Source organism: Gallinula chloropus (assembly GCF_964237585.1).
Source record: "Gallinula chloropus genome assembly, chromosome: 16".
In the NCBI taxonomy this organism is placed as follows: Eukaryota; Metazoa; Chordata; class Aves; order Gruiformes; family Rallidae; genus Gallinula; species Gallinula chloropus.
In genome coordinates, this window is record NC_140101.1 from 15,163,708 (window position 1) to 15,189,511 (window position 25,804).

The 25,804-nt window shown below is 47.5% G+C and overlaps 1 protein-coding gene across 1 annotated transcript; it reads right to left on the reverse strand.

Annotated features, from left to right (window-relative positions):
- Positions 1–81: 81 nt before the first annotated feature.
- On the reverse strand, positions 82–25,492 carry ARHGAP40 (Rho GTPase activating protein 40; the record flags this gene model as incomplete). Its single annotated transcript, XM_084271614.1, is given in 17 exon segments — positions 82–188; positions 1,487–1,542; positions 2,487–2,647; positions 4,520–4,660; positions 5,323–5,529; positions 6,870–6,952; positions 7,666–7,825; positions 8,089–8,166; positions 8,291–8,382; positions 8,661–8,826; positions 9,925–10,076; positions 10,683–10,758; positions 11,207–11,427; positions 15,885–16,087; positions 25,224–25,362; positions 25,365–25,393; positions 25,395–25,492. Coding segments are annotated over 17 exon segments (2,169 nt in total).
- Positions 25,493–25,804: the final 312 nt, after the last annotated feature.

A 25,804-nucleotide genomic window follows, 5' to 3' on the forward strand; every position in this document is an offset into this window, starting at 1 on the left:
GTCTGTGGCTACACTGGGGACATTTCACTCCCATGCCTTCCAAAACCTCCCATCAAATGCTTTGCTTGGCTCATGCTCTCATTAGAGCACGCGAGGGTAAGATGGGTTTTGCTTTATTATCCACTCAGCGTGGGGATTGACGTGGTACAGGTCTAAGAGGTAAGTGTCTGGGTCCAGACAATGTTCACCTACCAAAACAAGAGGGTCAGGAAAAAAAAAAATAATGCATTTCTTGTCTCATGAGTCCCAGTCTAGGCTTGTTCCCCCCTCCAAACTGGGATTTGTTTACATTAATTCATATATTACAACCACTCAGCAGCTTTAGTTAGTTATGTTAAAATTAATTTGTGTTTCTTAAAACTCTGCTAAGCCCAAGCTGAGACCTTTGTGGAGAGGGACTCTAACTTTAACACACAAAAATGTGTTGTTGTGCAACACACTTGAAAACCACCATGAAACGTGTCAGTGATCAAATCCAGCCCCTGAGTTGTTCCCAAGAACAGAGCTGTTCTTCTACAGACACAACTGAGAGGCAGCCAAAGGGCTCCAGTACTGGTAGTGTCCAGAAGCAGCTTTAACGGGGTATAAGAACCCCTCACTATTTTCAGACACCCTTATTCTGCTGCTGGTATCCTATTATTGCCTTCTTCATCTGATGACACTACCCTATTGATGAGTGGGAATCGGTTCATGACTACTGAACATCCCCAACTTAGTTAACTGCATCAGTTGAGAAACTGCCACCCAAGTTAGTGTGGGTTCTTTGTCAGAAAGGTGCTGGAGGCAGCCAGGATCCAGACCTGGAGCTGGCCATCGTTACTGAAGACGTTGTGTGTCAGCATACCACACTTAATTAAGTCCAGATAAGCAGCACACAATTAAAAGCCTATACTGGCATTGGATCAAGTTGCCCTTAGTTTGTGGTTTGAAGTTTCACACAGAATCACAAGGTTGGAAAAGCCCTTTAAGCTCATTGAGTCCAACTGTCCCTGTCCTGTGCTGACCCAGATCCCTGAGCACCTCATCTCCCCTCTGTTAAACACACCCAGGGCTGGGGACTCAGCCCCTCCCTGGGCAGCCTGTGCCACAGCCCCACAACTCTCAGGGAAGAACTTTTCCCTCACATCTGAGCTGACCCTGCCCTGGCACAGCTTGAGGCCACTGCCCCTTGTCCCATCTCCTGTAAGTTCTACACTTAATTCCAAACATCAACCTGTTTAATTGAGGGAAGAGGGAGTTTAACTTGGTACATTTAACAGGATGGGAGGTTGGTTTGTTTTTAGGATCGACAAGGACTTTAGGATTGACCTATAGAGTTTGGACTCCTGAGTTTCTACCTTTCTTGCCAGGGTGAGGTTAACCCACGCTTGTCCATTTGTTTTTTAACGTCTGGAGACTCATCCTTTATTTATCTCCCTCCTAGGATAAGTTAAGCATAAAAACCTGGGTATCAGAGTCCTTATTTTCAGTTACCACCCAGACTCACCAATATTGCCTCCCACTTCATACAGGAGCAAGTTTGGGCACTCCACTGAGTTGTTACTGCAGAAAGAAAAACACACTGGAGTTAAGACAGCTCCATGAAAGGTAAGTTACATAGTTCAGTAATGTTTCTTCCCAAAAACTGCTTATGGTTCAGAGACCAGCAATTGTCAGGAAAAGTACAGAGACCTTGCTGATCCTCCTGAACAAAACAGCTGTTGAAAAGGACACCCAAAACTGAAGAAAACAAGGCAGATACTCCTCACTAGTAGCAGGAGGCTCTCTATGTGCAGACACTTTTCAAGAGGAAGGCAATCAGCATAAATACCAAAGACTGATGGCCTGCCCAAGAAAAGCTCATCTGAGGAAGCATTGGCAGCTGTAGTAGCTTGTTAGTTAGATACTGGTTCCCAGATGGTCCATATTCAGCCAGCTTCCCATCCTCCTTCCTTGTCTAGACATCTCCTGTCCAGGAACATGGCCAGGAGATGCTCTAAGGCTTTACCTACTAAACACGGTCTGCAGGCATGGTGACAGAGAGAGGTGGGAATTCCTGTGTTCGTCCTTTGGGTTATAGCAGCAATTCACCACTGGACTGTAGGAGGGAATCACAGAGCTTGCTTCAGGAAGCCCCTACATTAACATATGCATCTGAAATACTAATTCAGGCTGGTAATTTGCACAGGGGATGTTTCTTCACCAAGACAGCTAGAGAGAGTTTGTTTTGCAGGGCCAACATTACTCCACCTTCCCTCCAGTAAGGCTGCTACAGTTCACATACCATCCAACAAGCCAGAGGGAACAACCTGACCTCCTCAGCAGGGTGATGGAGCTGCTCAGTTGAACTAACACCCAACCCACTATTTCCAAAACTCAGAACTGAGAGGCAGAGAACAGCCTCTTGACAGCTCACTGTGCACATCAGCTCTGCCAGAAGACAGAAAACAGCCACTAGACCACCTGGTAGTCTTTTATTTTTTTAAAGGAGAGAAAAAGCCATTTACCATTTGAGGAGATTGACAGTGTTGACAATACTCCAGCCATTCTGGCACAGGTTCTTCTGAAACTGCCTCAAGACATCAGCAACTCTGGTTGCGTTGTTCAAATGCACCTCCAACGAGTCCTTCAGCAGCAGCGAAGCGTGGACCTTCACAGTCTTGGAAGGCTGAACAAGGCAGAGAAAAAGAAGAAACTGCTTAAAGAAAGATGTTGTTATTGTCTCAAGTGTGGAGCTTCAAAACAGAGCAGAGAGCATGAAGACATGAACCTGTCCTCTGGAGATATTCATGACCCATCTGGACGCCTATCCAGCTAGCTGTTCAGAGACCTGAGGTTTGTCTCATATCCCACACATGGTACAGGCTGGAAACTTAGAGAAGCATCAAGGTGAGCGTTATAAACCAGTCATCTGTGCCTGGGTGCTGTGGCTGGGAGGAAAAGCACCGCTCTCCATCAGCGTGCACTGCTGCTCTCTGCTGTTGGAATGCAGCACCAGCACCAGAAATGACACGAGGCTGGATGAAAGTCGGATCTGTCCAAGTAAATATTGGCAAATTGTTTTGTCCAAGTCTGATAGACTTCTCTGGAATTAACTACTGGAGAAGGACCACTGACAGCTGAATTGCAGACTGCTGAATTTTCAGACAGGTAGGTTTGAAAACACACAAAAACTGGTGCTGAGACATCACGGAGCAGAGCTCAGGTGCTATTTTCTCAAGCTGGTTTTCATCAACTCCCTCATGAAGTAACTTCTCAGAACTTCCGTGCAGAACGTTCAACTGTCCTAACAGGGTCTGACCTGCAGCAGTTTAATTTTACAAACTCAAATCTTTTGCAAAAACAGCACTGAACACCAGGACCATTACGAAGTGGTATTAGCCCAGTCCTAAGCATGAGGTCCTCTGACTACCCGAACAGCAGTTACCCTCTCCAAATTGTCCCTCTCCAAAATGAAAGCACCTTCAACAATGACATCCAGCCTTAATAAGCTACATTTTAGGCTGCCATCACCTCAGCATCCCAACTTGCACAGATGCAGTGGCTTGTGAGAACACAAACCTGCAGCATCCATCTAGCCTGTGTCCTCAGAGCATCCCAGTTGCATCAGCATCAGCATCACATACCAAAAATCCAGCACTGCTTGATGTAGCTTAGCTGCCACAGACCCACCCTGACTCAACTAACAGTGGCAACCAAAGCAAGCCAGAATGACAAAGATCTTTTCACAGAATTACAAGGTTGGAAAAGACCTTGAAGATCATCAAGTCCAACCATTCCCATCCTGTGCTAAACCAGATCCCCAAGTACCTCATCTACCCTTTTTTAAACACATCCAGGGAAGGTGACTCAATCCCCTCCCTGGGCAGCCTGTTCCAGGCCCTGACAACTTTAATACACAAACAGATCTGATACTAACATGTGTTTTAAAAAAATGATCTCCACTTGCCCCAAGACAAGGAGTGGAGTTCTCATTTATCAGGGAATTAATTATCTCCTTTTAAGTGATAACCTCATCCTCAAACCCTCCCATACAGGCTAGCAGTACTACAGAGCAAAACCAGCAGTATTATAGAATGAAAAATGTCCTTTCACACTACTGGAATAAACTTATTTACATGAATTTAAAGCAATAGTTTAGGCTGCCTTTATCTTGTCAGCCCTATCTCTAAACACACTCTGTCTTGATTCTAGGATTCTAACATCTCAATCCACATGAATTCTGCTCTTCATGCAAGGTAGAGACCAGTATTTCTGCCTCTGATATCTTTCCCCTTCTCCTGCAACAACGTAGGATCTTAGCCAAGCATTCTGTAGCCTGACATTTATTTAGTACACTTGCTGTTGGGATCAGTATTTGCTATAACCTGGCCAAAAAGGGTCTGGGAAGCTGCTTCTCATGGTTCTGCAGATTCTTCTCCCTCTTGCTCTGTAAAGAGCATCACTTCTCACAGTTCTCCAAGTTCTCAAGAAGCACTCACAAGGAGTAAGTGTTTGATGCTGTTGTAAAAGGTCCCAGTTTTTCCAAGCCCCAGCTCACCTCTGCCTGGTTCTTCTCCACTTTGTCTTTATCAGCATGAATCTTCCGCAACAAGTTTTTAATCCGCTTGTCACAAAACTGGTACCTTTTGCTGTTGCTCTCGTTCAGCTTCCTCACTTGAGCTACCAGAAAAGAAGAGACCTGGGAAGGGAAGGAGGAAGAAGAGAGGAATTAAATCAAACAGAGATTAGGATCATGGAATCACAGACTGGTCTGGGTTGGAAGGGACCGCAAGGATCACAGGGTTCCAACCCCCTGCCACAGGCAGGGACACCAACCTCCAGGCCTGGAGCTACACAAGGTTGCCCAGGGCCCCATCCAACCTGGCCTTGAACACCCCCAGGGATGGGGCACCCACCCCCTCTCTGGGTAGTCCCTTCCAGCCCCTCACTGCCCTCTCTGTAAAAAAACTTTCCTCTAACATCTCATCTCACCCTTCCCTCCTTCAGCTTCACTCCATCCCCCTTGTCCTGCCAGTCTCTGCCCTTTAACAAGCTGATTCCCCTCCTGTTCCTCTGCTCCCTTTAGGGACTGGAAGGCTGCAATGAGGTCCCCACACAGCCTTCTCTTCTCCAGGCTGAACAAGCTCAGCTCCCTCACCCTCTCTTCATAGGGGAGGTGCTCCAGCCCTCTAATCATCATTGTGGCCCTGGATGTCATTTAAGAACCTCAACATCACTTTAGGAAGCCCCTTGAACAGACAAAATATCCATATACCTTGGAAACAGGAGTTGTGGAACTCAGCCAGAGGATCTTTTGCCTTTTAACTGCAAAATTCCCAAGACTATCCCTTCACAACTTACTGTCCAGAGCAAATCCTGGTAATGGATCATCAGCCGCACGACATCCGCCGCCCCCTCCGCCAGCTGCTTCTCCTTCCCCTCGGGGATCTTGCTGGGCAGCCCCTTGTGCATGAAGAGGTTTGGGGCCATGACCGTGGACACGTTCCAGAGGTTCATTTTGTTGTTGTTCTCCCTGGCAACCACTTTGCTGAGAAACTCAAGTAGAGCCTGAAGAGAGGGGAAGATACTTAAGGCTCCTGTTACTCAGAGTCCTCAAGAAATCACTGTGGCAATTGCTGGTGAGATCATTTAATTAGCTGCCTTTTTTTAAATTTCCTTAACATCCACGAGCAAAACCAGTCAGGAAGCTGAGTGAGCAATTTCTAACACTGGGATAGCAACAAATAACCATACCAAGCAGAGACATAATCCATCCAGCATTCATGTGGGAAGTAGATGAGCTCTTAGTCCTTGGAGGTGAAAATTTACAAAGTCCAGTTGTAAAAGTTACAGAATCCGAAGATGACATGCTCTTCCCCCCCTGTCTCCCCAGTATCCACTCAAATCTATTCCCAGATCTGGAAAAATAAACCCTTTTGGATGATCTGCCTCACACCTCCACAGCAGCAACAACCACCACTGCAGCTCTTCTGCAGCCCAAACGCAGAGGCTGTGCAGTGCCTGCAAAGCCGATCCTGCAACAGCAGGTGGAAGGTTTGAAATGCCTTCTGATTGGAAACGGACAGGAAGTTACACCCTTAGTGCTTTTCAAAGGCTGAGGGAGCTGGGGCTGTTCAGCCTGGAGAGAGGAAGCCTGAGAGGGAATCTGATCAATAGTTATCAGTATCTGAAGGGTGGGACACAGGAGGACATGGGCAGCCTCTTCTCGGTGTCTGTGGGGACAGGACAAGGGGCAATGGGCTCAAGTTGGAGCACGGGGAGTTCCACACCAATCTGGGGAAGACCTTCTTCCTGGTGAGGGAGCCCTGGGACAGGCTGCCCAGGGGGTGTGGAGTCTCCTTCTCTGGAGATTCCAGCCCCGTCTGGACACCGACCTGTGTGACCTGTCCTAGGGACCCTGCTTTGGCAGGGGGTTGGACCTGATGGGCTCTGGAGGTCCCTTCCCACCCCTACAATTCTGTGATTTTAAATGTTTGGTTTGGGTTTCAGTTTAAACTGTCCTTCTGGTGAATCAAAGGATTGAATCCCTTTCCCTGTATCTCAGCACACCCACAGACCACGTAAGACCTACAACATCTTTCATTCCCCAGTGATGTGCTTTAACACACCGCAGAGGGAAGAGCACATTTCTAAACTGGATGCTCCAAGAGCACAGGGATTCCTCTTGCCCTTAGGTTTGCTCCCAAAAGGCAGGCTGTGCTTACAGCTTATGTTCACAGACAGCCTTGAGCTTTGCCTGCTCCTTCCATCATGGATTTCCATTCCCAAGTCAACAAAACAAAACCAAATGCCATGATATGAGTCATTAACAAGAGCTGATAGTGTTCCTTGAATAAACCCTGCAATGTGGTAATGCTTTTCCCATTAAATCTGGAACAGGTAGTTACCTTCAAAGTGTTTCTGTTGGGCTCTGGCAGAATCAGGATGAGGAGATTTAGAGCTTGCAATCTTTGCTTCAGGTCTGGAATATCTGGAGAGGGAGAGCACCAACAGGACAATGGGTTCAGGCTCCCGACAGTTCTTTCCGAGCGTGGGAACTCCCAAAGGAATGAGCCAGTGTTTGTCATTGAGGATTTGAGACCTCATTCTACAGAAGTAAATCAAGCTCACAAAACAAACTACCTGTGTTTTAGAAGACTGGCTGACTTGTTTCAGAGTACACAGTGTACCAGCAGGTCTGATGCCTCTGAAGGGCATCAGAAGACCCCGTTATTCCTCATTTCTTGCATTAAAAAAAGGCGTGCACTTGAACAGCTTACAGAATTCAAGCCATCTACTGAGGCACAAATCTCAAGATCCAGCACCTGCAGAACACTGCATGACCTGAAGACAAGCCAAGACTGGCATCCCAGCCAGCTGCCACAGCTCACCCTGCATGGCATCATGGACCAAGTTGCCCCAATTCACAGCAGCCACCTTACAACCTCAAACATCACAACAGAATTTAAGAACCCAGGAGAGTGTTCCTACACAAAGCTGTATGCAACCAAGCACCAGGGACTGTAACTCGGGCTGACACATGACAGCACACCCAGCACCCAGCACACAGAGCCGGGCTGCAGTTCGTACCGCGCTCTGCATCCCCATCCAACCCACGGGCTCCCAGAACCCTGACAGGAGACCCTGAGGCCAGCAGAGCTTGGCAAGAGAAGCACAAACAAGAGAGCCAAAGCAGGGACTCACTTTGTACAGCAGCAAAGGCAGGGAGGTACTCTGCTGTCAGCAGCGGGGCCGGCAGCTCTCTTATGAATCGCTTCAGCAGCCCAGACACGTCGTTCTGGTGCACTTCATCCCAGCGGAAGAGCCCAGTATAGAAATCCCTTTCCAGCTTCTGCTCCAGGCTCTACAGAAGAAAGATGGAATGCATCACGTGCTGTAATATGCAAATACAAGGGAAGTTCCATAGCTGAGCACTAGGAGGGCAACCCATCAAGGCGAAAGAGAGGAGACACCCCTGCAGCAGACAATCCCAGACTTCCCAGCTATGGATGCTTCTAGTTGTACTGGGAAGGGAGAGGAGACAATTCCAGTTATTTAGGTACTTGCTTCAGCAAAATGATCCCTGATCACCACCTGTACTTGCAAACACTGCTGAAGATCTCATACCTTGATTCTGGTCTGGGATCCAGAAACTCTCAAAATGCCCTCTGTGTCAAGTCCTCTCTTTTCCAAGCAGGACAACAGCTATTAAAAAGGGGGGAAAAAAAAAAGAAAGGTCTTAGGCAGAGAAGAGGAGAAGTCAGCCCTTCATTATCACAGGTTTCCTGACTCTGAGGATCAGAGGACAAATGAAACCAGAAAAACTTACTGCCTGGAGCAACAGAGGGACCTTGGTGTTGGGGAGCAGCTTTTGATCGTTTTCCAGCAGGGTGTTGAGTGGCACTCCAAACAGCCTTTTCTCTACAACAGAAACAACAGAAGTCTGTATCTCCACTAACACAGGTGTCAGGAATACATCCACCACTGCAGATTAAGAGAGCACAGATTGCAGGTACTGGGAAATGAGAGGAACAGTGGCAGGAAAAGGGCCCTTGACAGGTTGTAAATGCACCATGGGGTCTTGATGTTATGATCCAGGAAAAAGACCCTCTCTGTTCAAACCTAAATCAATACATATACACAATAAAATCAATTTAAACACCCAAAACCCCAATAAAATCAAGGTGAAATAAGCCAACCTGTTGTTTTCAGCTTGGCCGCCTTGTTTCTCTTCAGCTCAAAGCCCAGGACATCACAAAGCGCCGTGAGCTCAATAAGGGCCAGTGTGGGGATCTTCTTCATGTCCTGAGCAGACAGATCTCCAATCCTAGTCACCCCAAGTCTGCCCTTGGGGATCTTAAATTTCTGAGGGAAAACACAGACATACACAAGGTTCAGTGTCATTACCCAGCCCACTGGTAGCGAGTTCTGCAGCATTTTTCCATTCCTTGCCACAACCAGACATCTAACTGTTCTCACCAGGCAAATGCCCCAAACTATTCTTCACAGAGATTCACAGATTCATAGGGGATGGAAGTGACCTCAAAAGATCCAAACCCCCTGCCAAAGCAGGGTCCCTAGGACAGGTCACACAGGTCGGTGTCCAGATGGGGCTGGAATCTCTCCAGAGAAGGAGACTCCACACCCCCTGGGCAGCCTGTCCCAGGGCTCCCTCACCCTCACCAGGAAGAAGTTCTTCCCCAGATTGGTGGGGAACTCCCTGTGCTCCAACTTGAGGCCATCGTCCCTTGTCCTGTCCCCACAGACACTGAGAAGAGGCTGCCCATGGCCCCCTGCATCCCACCCTTCAGCTATTGATAACCATTGATCAGATCCCCTCTCAGGCTTCTTTTCTCCAGGCCCCAGTTCATTCTGCCTTTAAAATGACCTTTCAGTCAGACACAGCACATGATGGTGAAGGTGTTCATGCTTTTCACCAGGTAAATGAGGCAGCTATAGAGCCATAGGCAAATAACACCACAGATACTTCTCACTGCAAGGTGAGCACTTCCTTCTACTCAACACACAGCTGAGTAAATATTTTGCCTTTTCAGCATTGCTCTTTAACTGTATTTGAGATCCCAAATTATCTAAATTAAAGGCAGCCCGATACACACCCTAACCTACTAAAACTTGGAATGCAGTCCAGTACATTTGTGAGGAAGAGAACTGTTAGTGTTACAAGAAAGTCCAGTAATTCTTCTCTCTTTTTCAGTGGAAATGACACAGATTACAACCAAGCCAGGTAGTTTCACACAAGCACTGCTTCTTTTGGTTCCCCACTAGACAAGTTATCCTGCCCCACACTGCCATATACTCACCTGATGGAATTCTACTGCTCCACCACTACCCACAGAGGGCATTTCCAAAGACTGATCATACAGCTGAACCCAATGTCCTGCACCCCTCTACACAAGAAAGGAGCCAATACATTCCAACAGGGAAAATTCCTGCTGTACTTACAGTTAGGGCGTTTCCATCCTTTAACCTCCTAGGTTCAGAGCGGAAGGATCCCTTGAGCAGGACAGCTGCTTGCTCTGAGTAGGCAATATCCATGTTGAACACCTCCTCTTTCCCAGGGTTTCGAACTGTGCAGGAGTAATCCTGGGGTTCTGCTGCAGCGGGGAAAAAGGTCTTGAATTTCAGCAAGCCAAAAGGATGAAGCTTAGAAAACAAGTGTGTTAAAGGGGGTGTTTGAAGCAGATTTGGGGACTGGCACTTTTTAATGAAAATGATGTTAATATTTGGAAAGGAGTATTGCCATAGCACAGCCCTGAGATGGATCAGTAGCTTAGAGCTGCAACATCACAGCTACAATCCCCACATCACTGGGAAGTCACAAGCATGGCCTTAAATTAAACAACACACCAACGGCTGACTTCTCTTTACACAACCACACATGGCATTTATAAGCTTTCACAGGATGAACTCTGCATTTTCCAACTGCTTCCTTGCAGACTTCCAGTTATCAGCTTGAGTAGCAGCTCCTAACAACACTACAGCCTGGAAAAAATTTACTAAACCCACAATTATGGAGAATCATGTATCAAAAAAACCCACCACCACAACCAAAAGCAAACAAACAAAACACCCTCAACCCACCACAAATGAGGCAAACACCTCAGAGCCCAAATTAGTGTAAGTCCCCTTTCAGTTCCAGCCTTACTTCAGAACCTACTCCCCTTCCAATCCTACTCTACTTCTTAAAGATTCCTTCTTACTTCTTTGTACGTTTGAGGTCCGTAGATTGTGCCACAACTGATCTGGGCCAGAGTCTTTTTTCTCTGTTGCTGTCTCCTGAAAAAGAAACCAAAACGTGTTTACCTACACAGAACAGAAGGTATTATAAGGCAACCTTGGTTTATCCAGGGAAATAGCAACTAAAACCCCACAGAGCCCAAACCCACACAGGATCAGCTCATCAGAACTGAACTTAGAAAGCCTGGGGGGTTTTTGTTACTAATGATTTAATAATGTATCACTGCAACAAAGGAAACACAAGAGGGCTCCAAAGGACATCAGTGCTCCATGAGGCTGCAGAGCTGTAGGCACTGCACAGAAGTCTTCCAGCAGTCTTATGGATCTGCAGGTTTCACAGCAGCTTCTTAATGCTGCAACCTGGACGCAAAATTTCTGCAATCTCAGCTTCCCTTCAGCTCAAAAGATGAAGTCATCTATCTGGAAATGAAAGCAGCCCTAGACCCAGACAGCCAAGGTAGAAGGAGACCCCACTGAATCAACGTACCTCAGAGCTGACCACCCCAAAAATGTCTCGCACGTCCCGCACAGGATGCTTGTTCTTCCTCCTCCGAGAGCGGGAGTAGGTGTCCAAGCGCCGCTGCACGGCGGCAGCCTGGGTCTTGGTCAGGGTGGAGAGCAGCACGATGTTGTCGTTTTCTGAGGCACGGTCCCCAAGGAGGTCAGACAGACCTGCGTCCTGGAGCCACTCAGCTTCAGCTTCTCCCTCTGCAAGGCAAGGGATGAGAGGAGTGAGAAGAGAAAGGAAGACATCAGTGCTTGGAACACTATTCCCAAGTACCCCGCTGGGTGTTGGGGTGAAATTGGAGGAGACAACGCTTTAGGCAGCTACGACTGCAAACAAACACCCTTCTCACCCTAGGAAGAAACTACAGAGGCATGGGTACTGCCAGGAACCCAGGCTCCCTGCTGGGCAGAAAGTGGGCACGAGCAGGACTCGGCATGGTCTTTGACACAACGGGAACCAGACCCAGCATGGGGTTTCACAGGACATGGGAGGGAAGTCAGACACACTGGCTGAAATCCACCTTGGCACAGGCAGCCTGTGCCCAGGGGAGGTCTGGCAGCGGGCAGCTGCGCAGCCAGCTCGGGATGCCTGGCACTGCCTCCCTCCGCAGCACACCCCATCCTCCAGCACCTCTGAGAAGGGACAGCAGGTCTGTGGGAAGCCAGAGCATTCAACACCACACATCTGGCTTCTGTACTCTGGTATTTGCCCATTTATTTTAATTTTTATTTATCTTTATGCATGCTTATGTATCAACATCTTTCTTTTTCCCTTGCACACTCAGCTACTGGCCTGGTAGATTCAAGCACATTTTAACACACTTGCAGGATTATTTGTATGTACCATCCCTATTCTTCACCTTCTGAAGTGGATCTGTATCCCTACAGCCATTCAGTAAAAGCCCAAACGTTATCCTGACTCTGTGGAGTCACTGCATTGCTGTGCCAATACCAAACATCACTAAAATTAAAGACCACTCCAGGTCCTGAAGGGAGTGTGAGAAGCCTGGAGACAGTACAGCAGCACTACTCAATAAAGCTCAATTCCACTTCATTCTCCCACACATCTGAAGCTGCACTTCAAACACAGGAGACCATTTTTCCTGTATGGGACGCACCCTTTGTGTGAATGAGAAAGTGCCCTGAGCAAGGCAGCTCCTCGAAATCCAAGGATAAAAGAAGCAATTTTTGCAGGTGGCTTCAAATTTAATACAGTGAACACCACAAAGCCTTTATCTGTCCAGTTCTATGTACCATTCACTGCAGGCAGCTCCAGCACAGCTCTGCCAAAGGTTGTACTGGGAAAAAGGAAAATCACAACTGAACTGACACAGAACAGTTCGTTCACAGAATCATGCAGTTGGAAAAGACCTTTAAGATCGAGTCCAAACATTCCTGTCCTGTGCTAAACCATATCCCTAAGTACCTGATCTACCCCTTTTTTAAACACATCCAGGGGCGATGACACAATCCCCTCCCTGGGCAGCCTGTTCCAGGCCCTGACAACTCATTCAGTGAAGAACTTCTCCCTAACATCTGATCTGACCCTGAATCCCACTCTTCCTTTCCCATGCAGGCTGCTATCGCCTTGGTTGTCAGAGCTGCTCAAAGTTTTACTACTACCACATCAGTAATAAAACAGCCAGGCAGCTCTTCTTGAGAGACTCAACAGTTTCAGTTCTCTGGGGAAACGTCTGTGTTCATGCAACTTGGAAAAACATCTTGTGACTCCATTAAACCCCTTCCCAGCCATCAGCGAGCTCTTTGCGTTCTCAACTGCTGTAATGGAGCAAAACCTTTTTCAGCATCACACCACGGTAAATCGAGCTGGGTCCAAAGTTGAACATTTCCCTTGAGGAGAGGGGCTAGCTCTCCTATAGGGCCATAAATTTTGGTGGTTCCCACATCTGACTGTACAGAAGCTAACAGGTAATCACATTCTCCCAGTACTACTTGCTTGGTTACTCATGGTCCCGTTCACAATTCCTCACTGCACACGTCTGTCCCACACCCACTGTTTCACAGCAGCACAGCATGCAAGAGACTTCTGGCTTATTTTGTCTTTGGGAACTAAAGGAAATTAAGTGTATTGCTTGCAAATTTTGAAAATACCCAGTTCTAGTCATAACAGGAAACTAATCTAATACACAATACCGAGTGGCAGGCCCTGAGTCGGACATCCGCGTGAGCCTACTGCCCCATCTCCTGCCAAAGCACCAGGTTTTCATTCCTCTATTTAGTATTTTTGGCCCAGCTATGTTTGCCAGTAACGCAAAAGGAAACAAGCAAAATAAGTTATTTATGGGGAAAAGGGGGAAAACAGAGAGAGCCAGGTCAGCACTCAGAGATGCACCGAAGCCGAGCTGCAGGATTAAGCCCAGAGAGCTCCTGAAGTGTGTCTTGCATGTTCCAGGCACGCAGCATTTCGGGGGGGCACAATGAGGATTAAACTTGCAAAACTAAAGAAAGCTCCAAAAACTCACTTGAACCATGAGTTAGCCAGAAGAGCACTCTTAATTAGCTTTTTTTGAAACTAAATGCTTTAAGGACAGCTAAGTGGCCTACCATTTCAGACTAAACATTAAGCACATTAAGTTTAATATATAAACTACATATTCCTATAGAGGTTTTGAAGGTGGAGAACCACCACTCTTTGCAGACACTTCTCAGACACGATTACATGCTGTAAGGATGCCAGGAGGTATTTTAGTGGCATCTAAACTGCACGGAGTGCATATGTTATCAGTCTTTTGTACAGTCAGACCTTGGAGAGAACTGGAACAGCAGATAGCAAGGAAAGGACACTGCTGCTCACACTGCTTTCTGCCCCCGTCAAGTGTTAGCAAGGCCACGACTATCATCACTAGTGCCTTTCTGCTGACCCAGTTCTGCACAGCTACACGCTGGCCTCCCACCAACACCAGGTCACAGGCCACTTCCCATTACAGCAGCCCTTACATGGGGCTGGCACAGGAGACCAGTGCTCTCCAACTGGGTCAGCGCTTTTGCACCGCCTTATCGACACGCAGCCTCCACACGCTATTACCATCCGCTGCGATTAACCCCAACCTGGACTGTGATTACCATCAGCTATCTGTCAGGTTGAGCACGCTGTCTCGGGCTTTATGCAAAGCACTGTGGTGCCTTGGGCTCTGGGGAGCCCCGAATCCCCCGTGCAGCACTGCCACCCTGCAATGCTCCAACCTCACTGGCACCAAAGCCCAAAGGCATCAGCCAAGCTTCCTACACCCACGTCATCTGAGGTTTCCCCTTGCTCCTCATGCTTCCAGCCCAACACTTCTTTGGCTGAGCTCCTTTGCAGAAGGCACTGGGATGTGAGCGTGCTGCACCTCCTTCCCCAGCCTGCTGGGGAGGCTTCGCTACTCGGAGCGTTATTTCAAGTCTGTCTGGTTTCAGTGGCCAATTAAGCAGTGAGCTCTTGCCTGCTTATATTAATGCTAATTAATATACAGCATTAAAAGACACCTTTTCTTGTGTCCCTGCTTACACACAGCAATCGAATTGCCTCTAGCGTATCAGTGTTTGGGATACCCCAGACAGCCTTTCATCTCATGGCACAGCCTCTTTCCCAGCGTCTCCTTCCTGGCACACTCATTACCTGAGTCACTTTTGCATCTCCTCCAGTTCTAAAAAGCAGACTTACATCCTTTATGCAGTGATGCTAACAGCAGACCTGAACGTTTACCGTGTCTTGCCTACTATGGCAGGCTCAGATGATGATCTCCCCACCCCACTCTCCAGGGCTCCTCTGTGCACCCAGGATAGCTCTTTACCCTTCCCCAGCACGGCAGCACACCGGGACTTTCTCTCCAGCATTTCCCCACTGCATACCCAGATCCTGTTCAAGATCAGTTGGAGGCTGCAAACCCAACCTCTCAAGAGGATGTACAGCCAACTAAATCCCATTCTTCAAGATGAACCTGGAAAATGTGTGACCCTGATCTGCAGGATCTCTGGGTGCTTACCGAGGTTTCCCATCCCTCCAGCACCCCAGGAAGTTGTATCTACTATGTCAAAAGGCAATCAGTCCAGGTTCCAGTTATGCCCAAGCCCACTAGAAACGCTCCTTATGCATGAAGTGGTCTTCAAAATAAAGAGGGGGAAATAAAGGAAGCATATAAGAAACACCTTGTTTGGATGGACTCAAGTCATTCTGGATCTTTGCTATGATTTTTTTGAGCAGCAGATCAGAGGGGAAAGCCTCCCATGTAAGCTCTCAAAAGTCTCCATGGTGAAGCCTCAGGACCACGTACACAACAAAACCTTCCCAAACACCATCCACTACAACACACTTAGTGTGCAGCCACCTGTGGGGAGCAAGAGCCCCACACTCATCTGGGGCTTTCTGGAAAAATCATGAGCCTTGAACGTACTCCTGACTGAGCCAGGGATGCTGGCCTTTGGATTCAACTTGGTGTCAGAGACCAAAACCTGGCCAGGCCACCGCTCCCCTTCTGTGGGGCATTATCCAGCACTCCCCAAAACCACAATTATTCAAAAAAAATTTAAAAAATGAAGGTTTGACTGCTGAATTCCAGCCATATTCAATCATGTTTCTAAATCATTCAGGTGCATAAGCAAATTTTCTAAGTTGTTTATTTTCCTCCCCTCACTCCCAACATTTTTTGGCAACCTACCCTCTTGTGTTTTGACATCTGCAATGCTGCATTCCTCTTGCTCAGCTTCAGCGCTCTGTTTAATGTTCTCTACTTCCAGCCAAAAACTGTCCATTGACAAGTTGTCCACAGACTCTACCCTGGAATTTGGGCCCTCTGACACTGGGGATGCCAAGGGATTCTTCGGAGGAAGCTGGCTCATTTTGCAAGGGCAATTTCTGGTACTGAGAAAGGAAGAGATAAGGAGAGAGAGATTAAGCTGTGGGCATTCAGACAGGCACTCACAATGCAGCGGACTTCATTGATTAATGACTACAATCAAAGCCAAACAGAGGTAAGTGCTGGACTTCCTTTAGTGTTTAGCAATAACAGACAAGGTTGGGATTAAATCCCATGGAATACGGGAAAAACTGCCGTCCAAACACACAAGAGGACCCAGTATCAGCCCAGCTTTTCCAGTGCTGTCCTTCCAGCGACCTTGGAGACACCCCCAACCGCTCCCACATTTGCTTCCAAGACTCCCAGCAAACGCACACAGATGCCCTCTACGTTCACAGACAACCAAGTCATTTCAAACATGGTGAGCATGTGTTGGGAGCATCCTGCACACACTCTGAGCTTGACATCTCCCAGCCACTGGAGACTGAACCCAGGAGGCCTGTCCTCTGTATGCAAAAACCTCCTGAGCTCCGCTTCCCGCTCTTTGGCTCGTGCAATAAACAACTGGGATGTGTGAGGCCCTTTTTTTCCTGCCCAGACCAGACTTCTCAGCTGTGAAACTCCACAAGCGTCCTGGGAATCCCAAACATACAGAATTTTCTTACCACCCTGTTGATTAATTCACAGGAGGCCAATAAACTGGCTGGCCTCATCCAGCTTTCAAACCTGCTGCAGAGAGATGGGAGGTTCTCCTCAGTTCATTAAATAAAGCCTCTCCTAAAACGGATTTCAATTCATTTCAAAGAGCTGCAAGCCATTCAAACCCTGCAGTGGATCTTTTTCAAAGCCTAAAATGAAGGGATAAGTGGAACCTACCTGTGAAAACACCTCAATGGTTCCAACTTATGAATACAAAATTACAGAGACCGAACACCATGCTGACTTTGGTCTGAAGAACACCTGTCCACAGCCACCAGTGCCAGACACAGATTGGAATTGCTTTCTAGTCAAAGCACACACACAAAAAAATCCAACCCCATCCCAACCCCATCCCCCAATCAATTCCTTTGCCTTGAAAACCATGACAACAAAACACCCATCAAAAGCAATTTAACCTCCCAACTCTGGAAGGACTTAAAGTTATAGATGGCAAAATATCTGGAAAGTTTTAGTTCTTTTCACTCCGGAAAGCCATTATTAGCAGTTCTGGCATCAACTTGGTTCTGTTATAGGAAGCATTTCAAGTCGTAAAAGATGAAATTTGAAGATCAACCAGCCAGGAGGCCTATGTTGTGGGATATTTTGCACTTACAGTTACAAATCTGCAGGCATATTATGCTCGTGCCTTTTTCTAACATGCACAGACAGCCCTTCTCTTCCAAAGGCCAGAACTAAAGCAATCACCATCATTCCAGGAATATCTGGAGCCAGCAACAGCACTGAGAACGAGCATAAGGAGAGGTTTGCTTGTTTTACTGGAACACAAAAGTGAAAGACTGAAAGGAGCTATTCCACCACCCAGCCCACCCCTGACCAGGGAATAGGTGGTCTGCTTTTTTAGTACCCCCACCCCACCACCCCCAGTCCTGGATATCCAAATAACAGACCTCCAGCTGAGATGCCACTTTATAGCCTGGAAAAACACTTAAATAGTCAATCTAAGGTTTTTTTAATGATACTTTTCACTTTTCATAGTTCACTCTCAGTTCTACTACAGCTACCACCCCAAATCAAGATTTCCCCTTTCAAGTTTTTACTTACATCTTTAGCCACTAAGACTTAAAAATTAAGTGAAAACTTTATTTAAAACTAAATTAAAAATGTAGATGGCATCCCTCACGTTAACTCTTCATCTCTAGTACTCCTCTCTGTTCTCACACTTGCTGACAGCCTTCTCATAAGAGGATTAAACAAAGCCACCTTGATTAAGCAGATGACTGCTTAATACCTGGCTGTGATGGCTCACAAGAAGTCTATTACACACCACTCAACAGAAATTATCACTTGCAACATGAAACTAGAAGGAGGATTTTAGATTATCTCAAGGCGCTTGGTTTTGGCCATACCCATGCCAGAAACGCTGGCAGCCAAGCTTGCAGTAAAGAGCAGTATCCCCAAGCACAACACTGCACAGGCTGAGGAGCCTGCTTACTGCTTCCAAGCTCTCCTCATGGCTCCATGAAAGGTGCTCAGCAGGCACACAGCTACGCTTCCTGCCCTGAGTTACTGCACGATGCTCAGTGGGATCCAGGTTACACAGATTGAAGCAGCTCTGAAACGTACCTTTCCTTCATGGTGGGCCACATTTCAGAAATCCCCGTGAATTCAAACCAAAACAGGGCTTATATCCAGGTTTTTGGATCCAGCAGAACCCACCCCAGACCCAAGCAGCAGCTAGCTGCCAGCACACAAGCTCTGCAGCAAGGTGGTGTGTCTCAGGTGGGTACAACACCTTCACCACACCTACCATAGGCCAGCCTGGAAAAAACCCCACAAAAATTTAAGCCAATATGAACAGAGTCTCCAGCTCTTTCAAAGAGGTGACTCTTGACTAAGATGTCCTGCACGACCTACCTAGTACCAGATCTTGAATGGAATTGTTAGCCCACAAAATGCTATGACCAAGTAGAACAGTAATTTCCTAAAGGATCAGGACATATTCCTGATGCACACCTCAGAAGGACCACAACATCCTTTCAGTCCAGGTTTCATACCCTGTCCATATCATGACACCACAGTGCTGGGGCACAGATTTGGTTCTGCCAGACAACAGCAAACCACTGCACCCCTCTCCCACTTGGTTATACTGCTTCCTTCCCCAGCGTGCACCAAAAAGCTCCACCACCAGCCACACTATATGCCTGTGCTAGGAGAACCACATTTGAACTACTCCCACAAGCAGCCCAAAAGCCATCCTAACCTTTTTCTTCAAGAACCTCACAGAGACAGATGCACCAGACCCTGTTATCACCAAGGCACAGGATGATGGTGTCCCACAGCAGCGCTACACAGAGGGATCCAAAGTCCAGCTCTACAAGTCTGAAGCTCCTTTCTCATGGGACAATACCAAAGCAAGGTCAGGCTTTTGGATTTAGAACATGTTTTATTTTCTCATCTAAATACTATTTTTCTTGCACAGTGTTTTACAAATCCAACTACCCAGGTAGAAGGTTAATTTTAGATCCAGTACTCCTAAGAGACTGTTCTCCCTCACTGCATTGCCCAAGCCAACGGAGGGCAACCTGTGAGGTCTAAAAATAGCAACAGTTCAGATTGGAAGTGTAGATTGTTGGCTTAAAACATTAATCACTCAGTTGCAACTGGACAAAGTAGGTGGAATAATCCAGTTTGCCCAGTTGCACTGTCAACATAAGGAAAGGTTTACGATTATAAAGTTTTAAAAATTAACTCAATAAAAAGCAAACTGGCAGAAGGATCTCGTTAAGGGCATCCAGAAAGGAATGACTCTGTCAAAACACCGACCACCCCAACACAACTGTTTGCCTCTTGTATAAGAGCAGAGCTTTTTAACAGGACTCAAGCTTCATTCAGCAGAGTCCCCTAACACTTTCAGTCTAACCCAAGCTCAACAACATTAACAGCAGACTTATGAGGCTAGTGTGGCCCTTTATGGTCCATTTTCCTATTATTTCTTCCATAAACCCTCTCTGCATGCAGCACTGGCAGCCTGAGCGAGGCTCCCATGCCTGTACAGCTCCAATGTCAGTGGCTCACCGGCCCTGGGCTGGAGTATGAAATCCATGAGTAGTTTTTGATCCATTCCTAGATACTGTCAACACACAGCAAATGATTCGCAAGCACTCATGCAGGTCTTGGTCCTTTTGAGTATCAAAATAAAACAAACCCTGTTGCTATGCATTTGCTCATTCCCAGCTTGAATCATTCTCAAAGGATCTGTAGCTGCCTAGACTACTCACTGCTTGCTCAACAGGCCTCCCTCACCGAAATACCTCTCTAGCACATGAATAAACAAAGAACTTTCTTCTCGAGCATTTCAAGCAGAACAGGAGGTGACAAGAGTAAGCCAGGAAACTGGAATTCCTTTAATAATGTTTCCAGAAAAACTAAGATGAGAAAAAGGCAAGGAGAACAGAAGAATTAAGCTATACAAGGCAGTCCTTTTTCACACAAGCGCCCAGTTTTTCAAGGCATTTCCAAATATCATCCACAAAGGCACACATGAAACAGAGAAACAGATGGAAGGAGTTTGAATTAACCTCAAGAGCAGGTTCGGAGCAGCACTCCAAGTCTCAACACCCAAGCAACTCAGAGCACTAGCATGCTCTGAAAAGAAGAAATAGAAGAAAAATCATTCTCTCGACTGCTCACAATATTTTGACAGACAAAGACACAAAGTGCCAAGTTAGCACCGCAACAGGCAGACATCTTACCAGCTTTCCATCTGGTTCAAGGTCAAACTCAATGGTTCAAGGAACCCATTTGGTTCCAAAAAGCACCCAGAAGCACCACGTTCAAAGAAACAAAGTCCATGCAGAATAAAACTCCTCTTCATTTTCCTTCCCAGCTCCCACCCTGAGCAAACAGCTTAACCCCAAGTGAAGAACTGCCAAGGTAATTCCAAGGAGAAAGAATCACCTGGAGATCAGCCCACATCAGTTTGTAGCATGACAGGTTCTCTTGTTTGAAATCACATAGCAGGGTACAGGTATTCAGAAGCAACACACAGGGTGTTTGAAAGGTCAGAGGAAATGCTAAAGGAGCAAGTCACAGATCTATAGCTGTATTGATATAAAAGATAACTTCACTTAAGCTGTTGGAAGTTTAAGCCTCAGTCTTTCCAAGGATATCAATGTTCATATAAGCACAACACCGTGTATGAAAGGAGTCAATTACTTACTGGATTTCCAGATGAAATATCCATAATTAGCTATTTTATTCAGTCAGGCAGAATTGCACAGAACTCTGTTCCCAGCACAGGCAGCAAACTGATCCAGGAGATGCCTTGTAGCCACTAAATCAAAAGCAAGCTTTATTGCAAATCTTTACAGCCTCAATTTGCTACTCCTACAATCCCCCAGATTTTGTACAAAAAGCACAACCACCACAGACCATCAGCTTTCTCCTTCTCTCTGCAGCAAGCAGCAAAAGAACAATAATGAGGGCTGCTCTTACTAGCAAGTGAAAAACACATAGTTGGCTCAAGTTCCTTGGGCCACACTGTAAAAGTAAAGAAAGGCCAATTACCCAAGTGCTGCAGCAACGATGAACAGTGACTTACCTGACATACTCTCACCATGCTTTACTTTCTCGGGTTTAACTAACCCAAAGCAACCAGATTAAAGCAACCTTAGGAGCTGGCTGCCACTGCTGACGTCGGCCTCTGCATACGCACAGCCACAGGGGATGTGCTCATGTACCCAGGCGTTTCACTAAGCACATCCCCTGCAAGAAGCCACAATGCCTCTAGCCCAAGGTATCCCATGCAGCGCTGCTGCTAACCACAGCTTACGTTCGCAGTAAGGCACTGGATCAAGGACTTTGCACCCGTGGGATGACACACTTGGAGGTCTGTCTCTATAGCACCAGCGAGAATAGCTCAGATGTCACTACTACAGTTTGCTAATAAGATTACAGCTTGTTTTCAGTAACACAGCAATCAGTTCATCAAGATCTTCCATTATGCAAGCAGCTCGGGGAGCAGCGTCATTTCAGGTTGTTTTGATGAAGCCTGTTCTGCAAGCGATAAAGAGGACACTCTGCATGTGTGGAGCGTTTCATACCAGACCCAGCTTTCCCTCACCACAAGGCACTCCCCCTGCTCCTGTCCTGGCATCCCTAGTGACACCAGAAAGACAAGGCAGAGATGGTTTGCCCAGTGCTACATGCATGAAAGACTTAAAACCATAGAATGTGTTGGGTTGGAAGGAAAGTATAAGCCCATCTAGTCCAATCCCCCTGCAGTGAGCAGGGACATCTTCACTAGATCAGGTTACTCACAGCCCCATCAAGCCTGACCTTGAATGTCTCCAGGGATGGGGCCTCCACCACCTCTCTGGGCACCCTGGGCCAGTGTCTCACCACCCTCAGAGTCACGAACTGCTTCCTAATACCTAACCTAAATCTCCCCTTTTCTAGTTTAAAACCATCACGCCTTGTCCTGTTGCTCCGTGCCCTCAGGAACAGTTCTTCCCCAGCTTTCCTATAGGCACCCTCAGGGACTGGAAGGACGATGTAAGGTCCCCCAGAGCCTTCTCTTCTCCAGGCTGAACAAGCCCAACTCTCTCAGCCTGGCTTCACAGGAGATGTCCTTATAAAGACTTATATCCTGATGCTTGTGTGTAACATGCTGATTTAGCTCAGCACCTCCATCACTTCCAGTGATGGACCCAAATTCCAGAGGTTACCTCCATACAGCACTGGGAGGTAAATAAATCACAGGTCTAACTTAGGTAACAACAAGCTCTTCTATCAAAGTATTTAAGGGCAAAGAAGGTCCATCTTGACACCTGTGTCTCAGGCCTTGATCGGGAGCAGACTTGTCTCCACTCTGTCTAGTAAGGGCCTAAACAAGCGAGCTAAGGAGTAGCCGACGTTGCCTGTAATTACAGCTCTGCCTGGAGCTGTCTCAGAGCGAAACTCAGAGCAAACAAAGGATTGATAAGCCCATGCAGATCCAACCAAATCAAAAATATTCAAAGCCAAGCTTAGTTTAGTCTGTTAGCTGGGTGTCTGTGCCATCACGCTGGAGCTTGTTTTGGCCTCAGCAGACGTAGGCCGGGATGGCCTTACCGCTGTAAGGTCACTGCAGATGAGCCCGTTGTTCACTTTCCCTGCGCCAGCACGGTAAGCCAAACAGGAAAGGCCTCTCATCCACATGGAAATCCGGCTGTGAGGGGGGGGGACCTGTCCCAAATAAAGCATTAGGAACCCTGAGATCTTTAATGTGACTGTGAATTGGAAAGCCTGATCTACTGGATGATCATGAGAGAATCGTTAATTAAAAGGTGGCATCTTCACACTGAGCCCACGTTCATCTAAACACACAAGCAGCTTTGTCTGTCCAGCAGCCACAAAGATCCATGGTCTGTCACTCAAGTTCCACCTATCAGCACACCACCAGGATGCCAAAACCCACCAATCAGCTTGCATGGGGATGCCAAAACCCACCGACCCTTTCTCCTGGGGATGCAAAAACCCACCCACCCATTCTCACGGGGATGCCAAAACCCACCAACCAGTACAGACAGGAGCTCCCATGTACTTGTTCGTACCCATGTCCTCAGCACGGAGGCTGCCCTGGGCTCCCCTCAGCTGCCCTGAGGCTCAGCCTGTGCACGAGATTCCCAGGAAGCGCTGGCACGGGCTCACTGCCCTTTTGTGACTTGCTGTCACACACTGCTGAACACACTGCCAGGGATTTTGCCAAGGCCAGAATGAGTCAATACCTTCCAGTTACTAAATGCATCCTCAAAACACACTACCATTATGTCAGATGAGACATCTTTACCTTATTTCCAGCACTGCTCTGAAGTGATGAAGGACCGTAGGGCTGTCAGGGGAAAGGCTGCCAGTGTGTTTGAACCCTTTATAAACAGGCTGCGAATTTATTTGTGTGACTGTTCATTAAGGCAAAGGCTTTATACCAAAACAGAGAGTCACACACAGCTAAGAGTGAGTTACTACAGCTAAGAGTGAGTTACTACAGCTAAGAGTGAGTTACTACAGCTAAGAGTGAGTTACTACAGCTAAGAGTGAGTTACTACAGAATGGGCTTTGCCATGACAAGCCTCCCCCTCGACTGAAACTTGTAGTTATTCTATAGCCAGTATCTGGAGTGCTGCCACTGACCCTGTCCACAAACACTTTGTGTACAACCAGCGTTATGAGGAGCACGGGGCAGGGAGAGCGGGTTTTACAGTTGCCATTTCTCAGTGGCTCTTGGGAGGCACATCCACTGCCACCAGCTAAACCAGTGTGTGTCTCACTGGGAACTGATGAGCATGCCAGAGTTACTGCACCAAAAGTTAATGTCAATTTGTTAGAAACCCAGGATGCTTGGCATATATATATATGATAATAGGCGTGTTTCAGGTCAGTCTGAGCAGAGAGGCTTGGTTACCCTTACACATACCGGTCACGTTTCTCCTGCCAGCGAGTCCCCAAGGAACAGAGGCGAATTGCCACTTGCTTCAAGTGTTTTGGTCAAAGTTAGCGAGCAAATTTGGGGTTCCTGCTGCAGCACCTCTTCAGACCTGAGCACAGCGGTGTTCTGGCACCGGTACAAACACTGGAACTTGACTAACTTGTTTGGCAAAGCCCGTAAGTTGCTACTGAATATTTTGATTTTTATCAAACCAACCCTGCCATACCCAAGCTGTGAGTTCTCTTACACATGGGTAATTTTAAAGTAATTTACCATGTTATTCCTGTGTCATTTCCCCTATTATTGGCTTTTACACCTCAAATTTTGCCCTGGAACTTTTAAAGATTCCCTTCCTTACTTCTACACACAAGGTCAAAGCAGGCTGGGAAAAATGACAGTCAGAAGCATGAAAGCACAAGCTAGGAATAAAATGAAAATCCCTGCCAGTATACTGACACAAAGCAAACCGGTTTCAGTTCTTGCAGTAGGGAGATGCTCTGGAACTTGGCACTGGTGTAAACATGTTAGATGAAGTTTTAAGTCAGTTAGTGTCTAAGCACGCAAACAGTATGGTGTTTGCCAAGCAAGGGAGTGTAACTTTCAGTTTGGGGCCAGTGTTCTGTGCAATATTTATAAATATCCAGCTCTCACCCTCCTGCGGTTCTATAAATCACTGAAGAGCCCTCATGCCCGAGCTGCCAGGGCAGCATTACCCCTGAATCACAAGGAAACACACACTCTAAATTTTAGCCACCCCCCCGAGCTACCCATGTGTCCCCCGGGTCCCACTCCCACAGCTCTCCACACTCACTCCAACTGTAGGGTTAATACAAAAATACCCCCACCAAAAAAACCAAACCACACAGAGAAGCAGGGGGGGAGCTTCAATAGGTTTAGTTTCATGGTCAAGGAAGTCAAAGCAGAGTTGTAAAGAGAGTATTACAGCCCTCTCAGCCCTGGAAGTGTACCTTGTTTCCTGCTATGCTGCCCCAGGTATCGCCTATGCCTACACCCTGCCTTCCGAGGAAGGGCAGTCATCACCCCGTCCATCCGTACCCCGCGACCGCGCTCCGTACCTGCTGGGGCTGCTGAGCCGGGCACAGCTGGCTGCCCGGGCAGGCACCAGCCCCCCCCAGGGCTTGGGGGTCCCGGCCTTGATGGCTGCAGAGCCACAAGTGCCACGCTTGTCCATGTTCATACGGAAGAAGAGCGTCAGTCAGTCCATCCAAGTCCCTCTGCTGCGGAGCAGCTGCCAAGTCTCGTGGCTGATAAGGAAGAGCTGATCCTTGTCATGCACGGGGCGCTGACTGGGTGTCCGGGAGCATCCTCTCCTCCCTCTCTGCATCCACAGCACAAGTCACAGTAAATCCAACCTTCAAGGCAGCAGTGCCCGAGGCCGAGCCACCCACGCCTGGGATGCGGGCTGAAGGACACAGCCCACAGCCAGCGTCCAGCCCTCGGAGTAACCAGAAAGCAGCAGGGAGTTATTTCCAAGCCCAGGCTGGAGCTAAACATTAACTTGAGCCTGGAAAAGTAACTCCCACGAGCAGCACTGGGAAGGAGGAGTCACACGGTGTATTTGCTCCTCAGAGAAGTCGCACTGCTCTGAAGTCAGAGAGCTTCAAGAACACCAGCACCAAGCATCTGCCTGGGGACA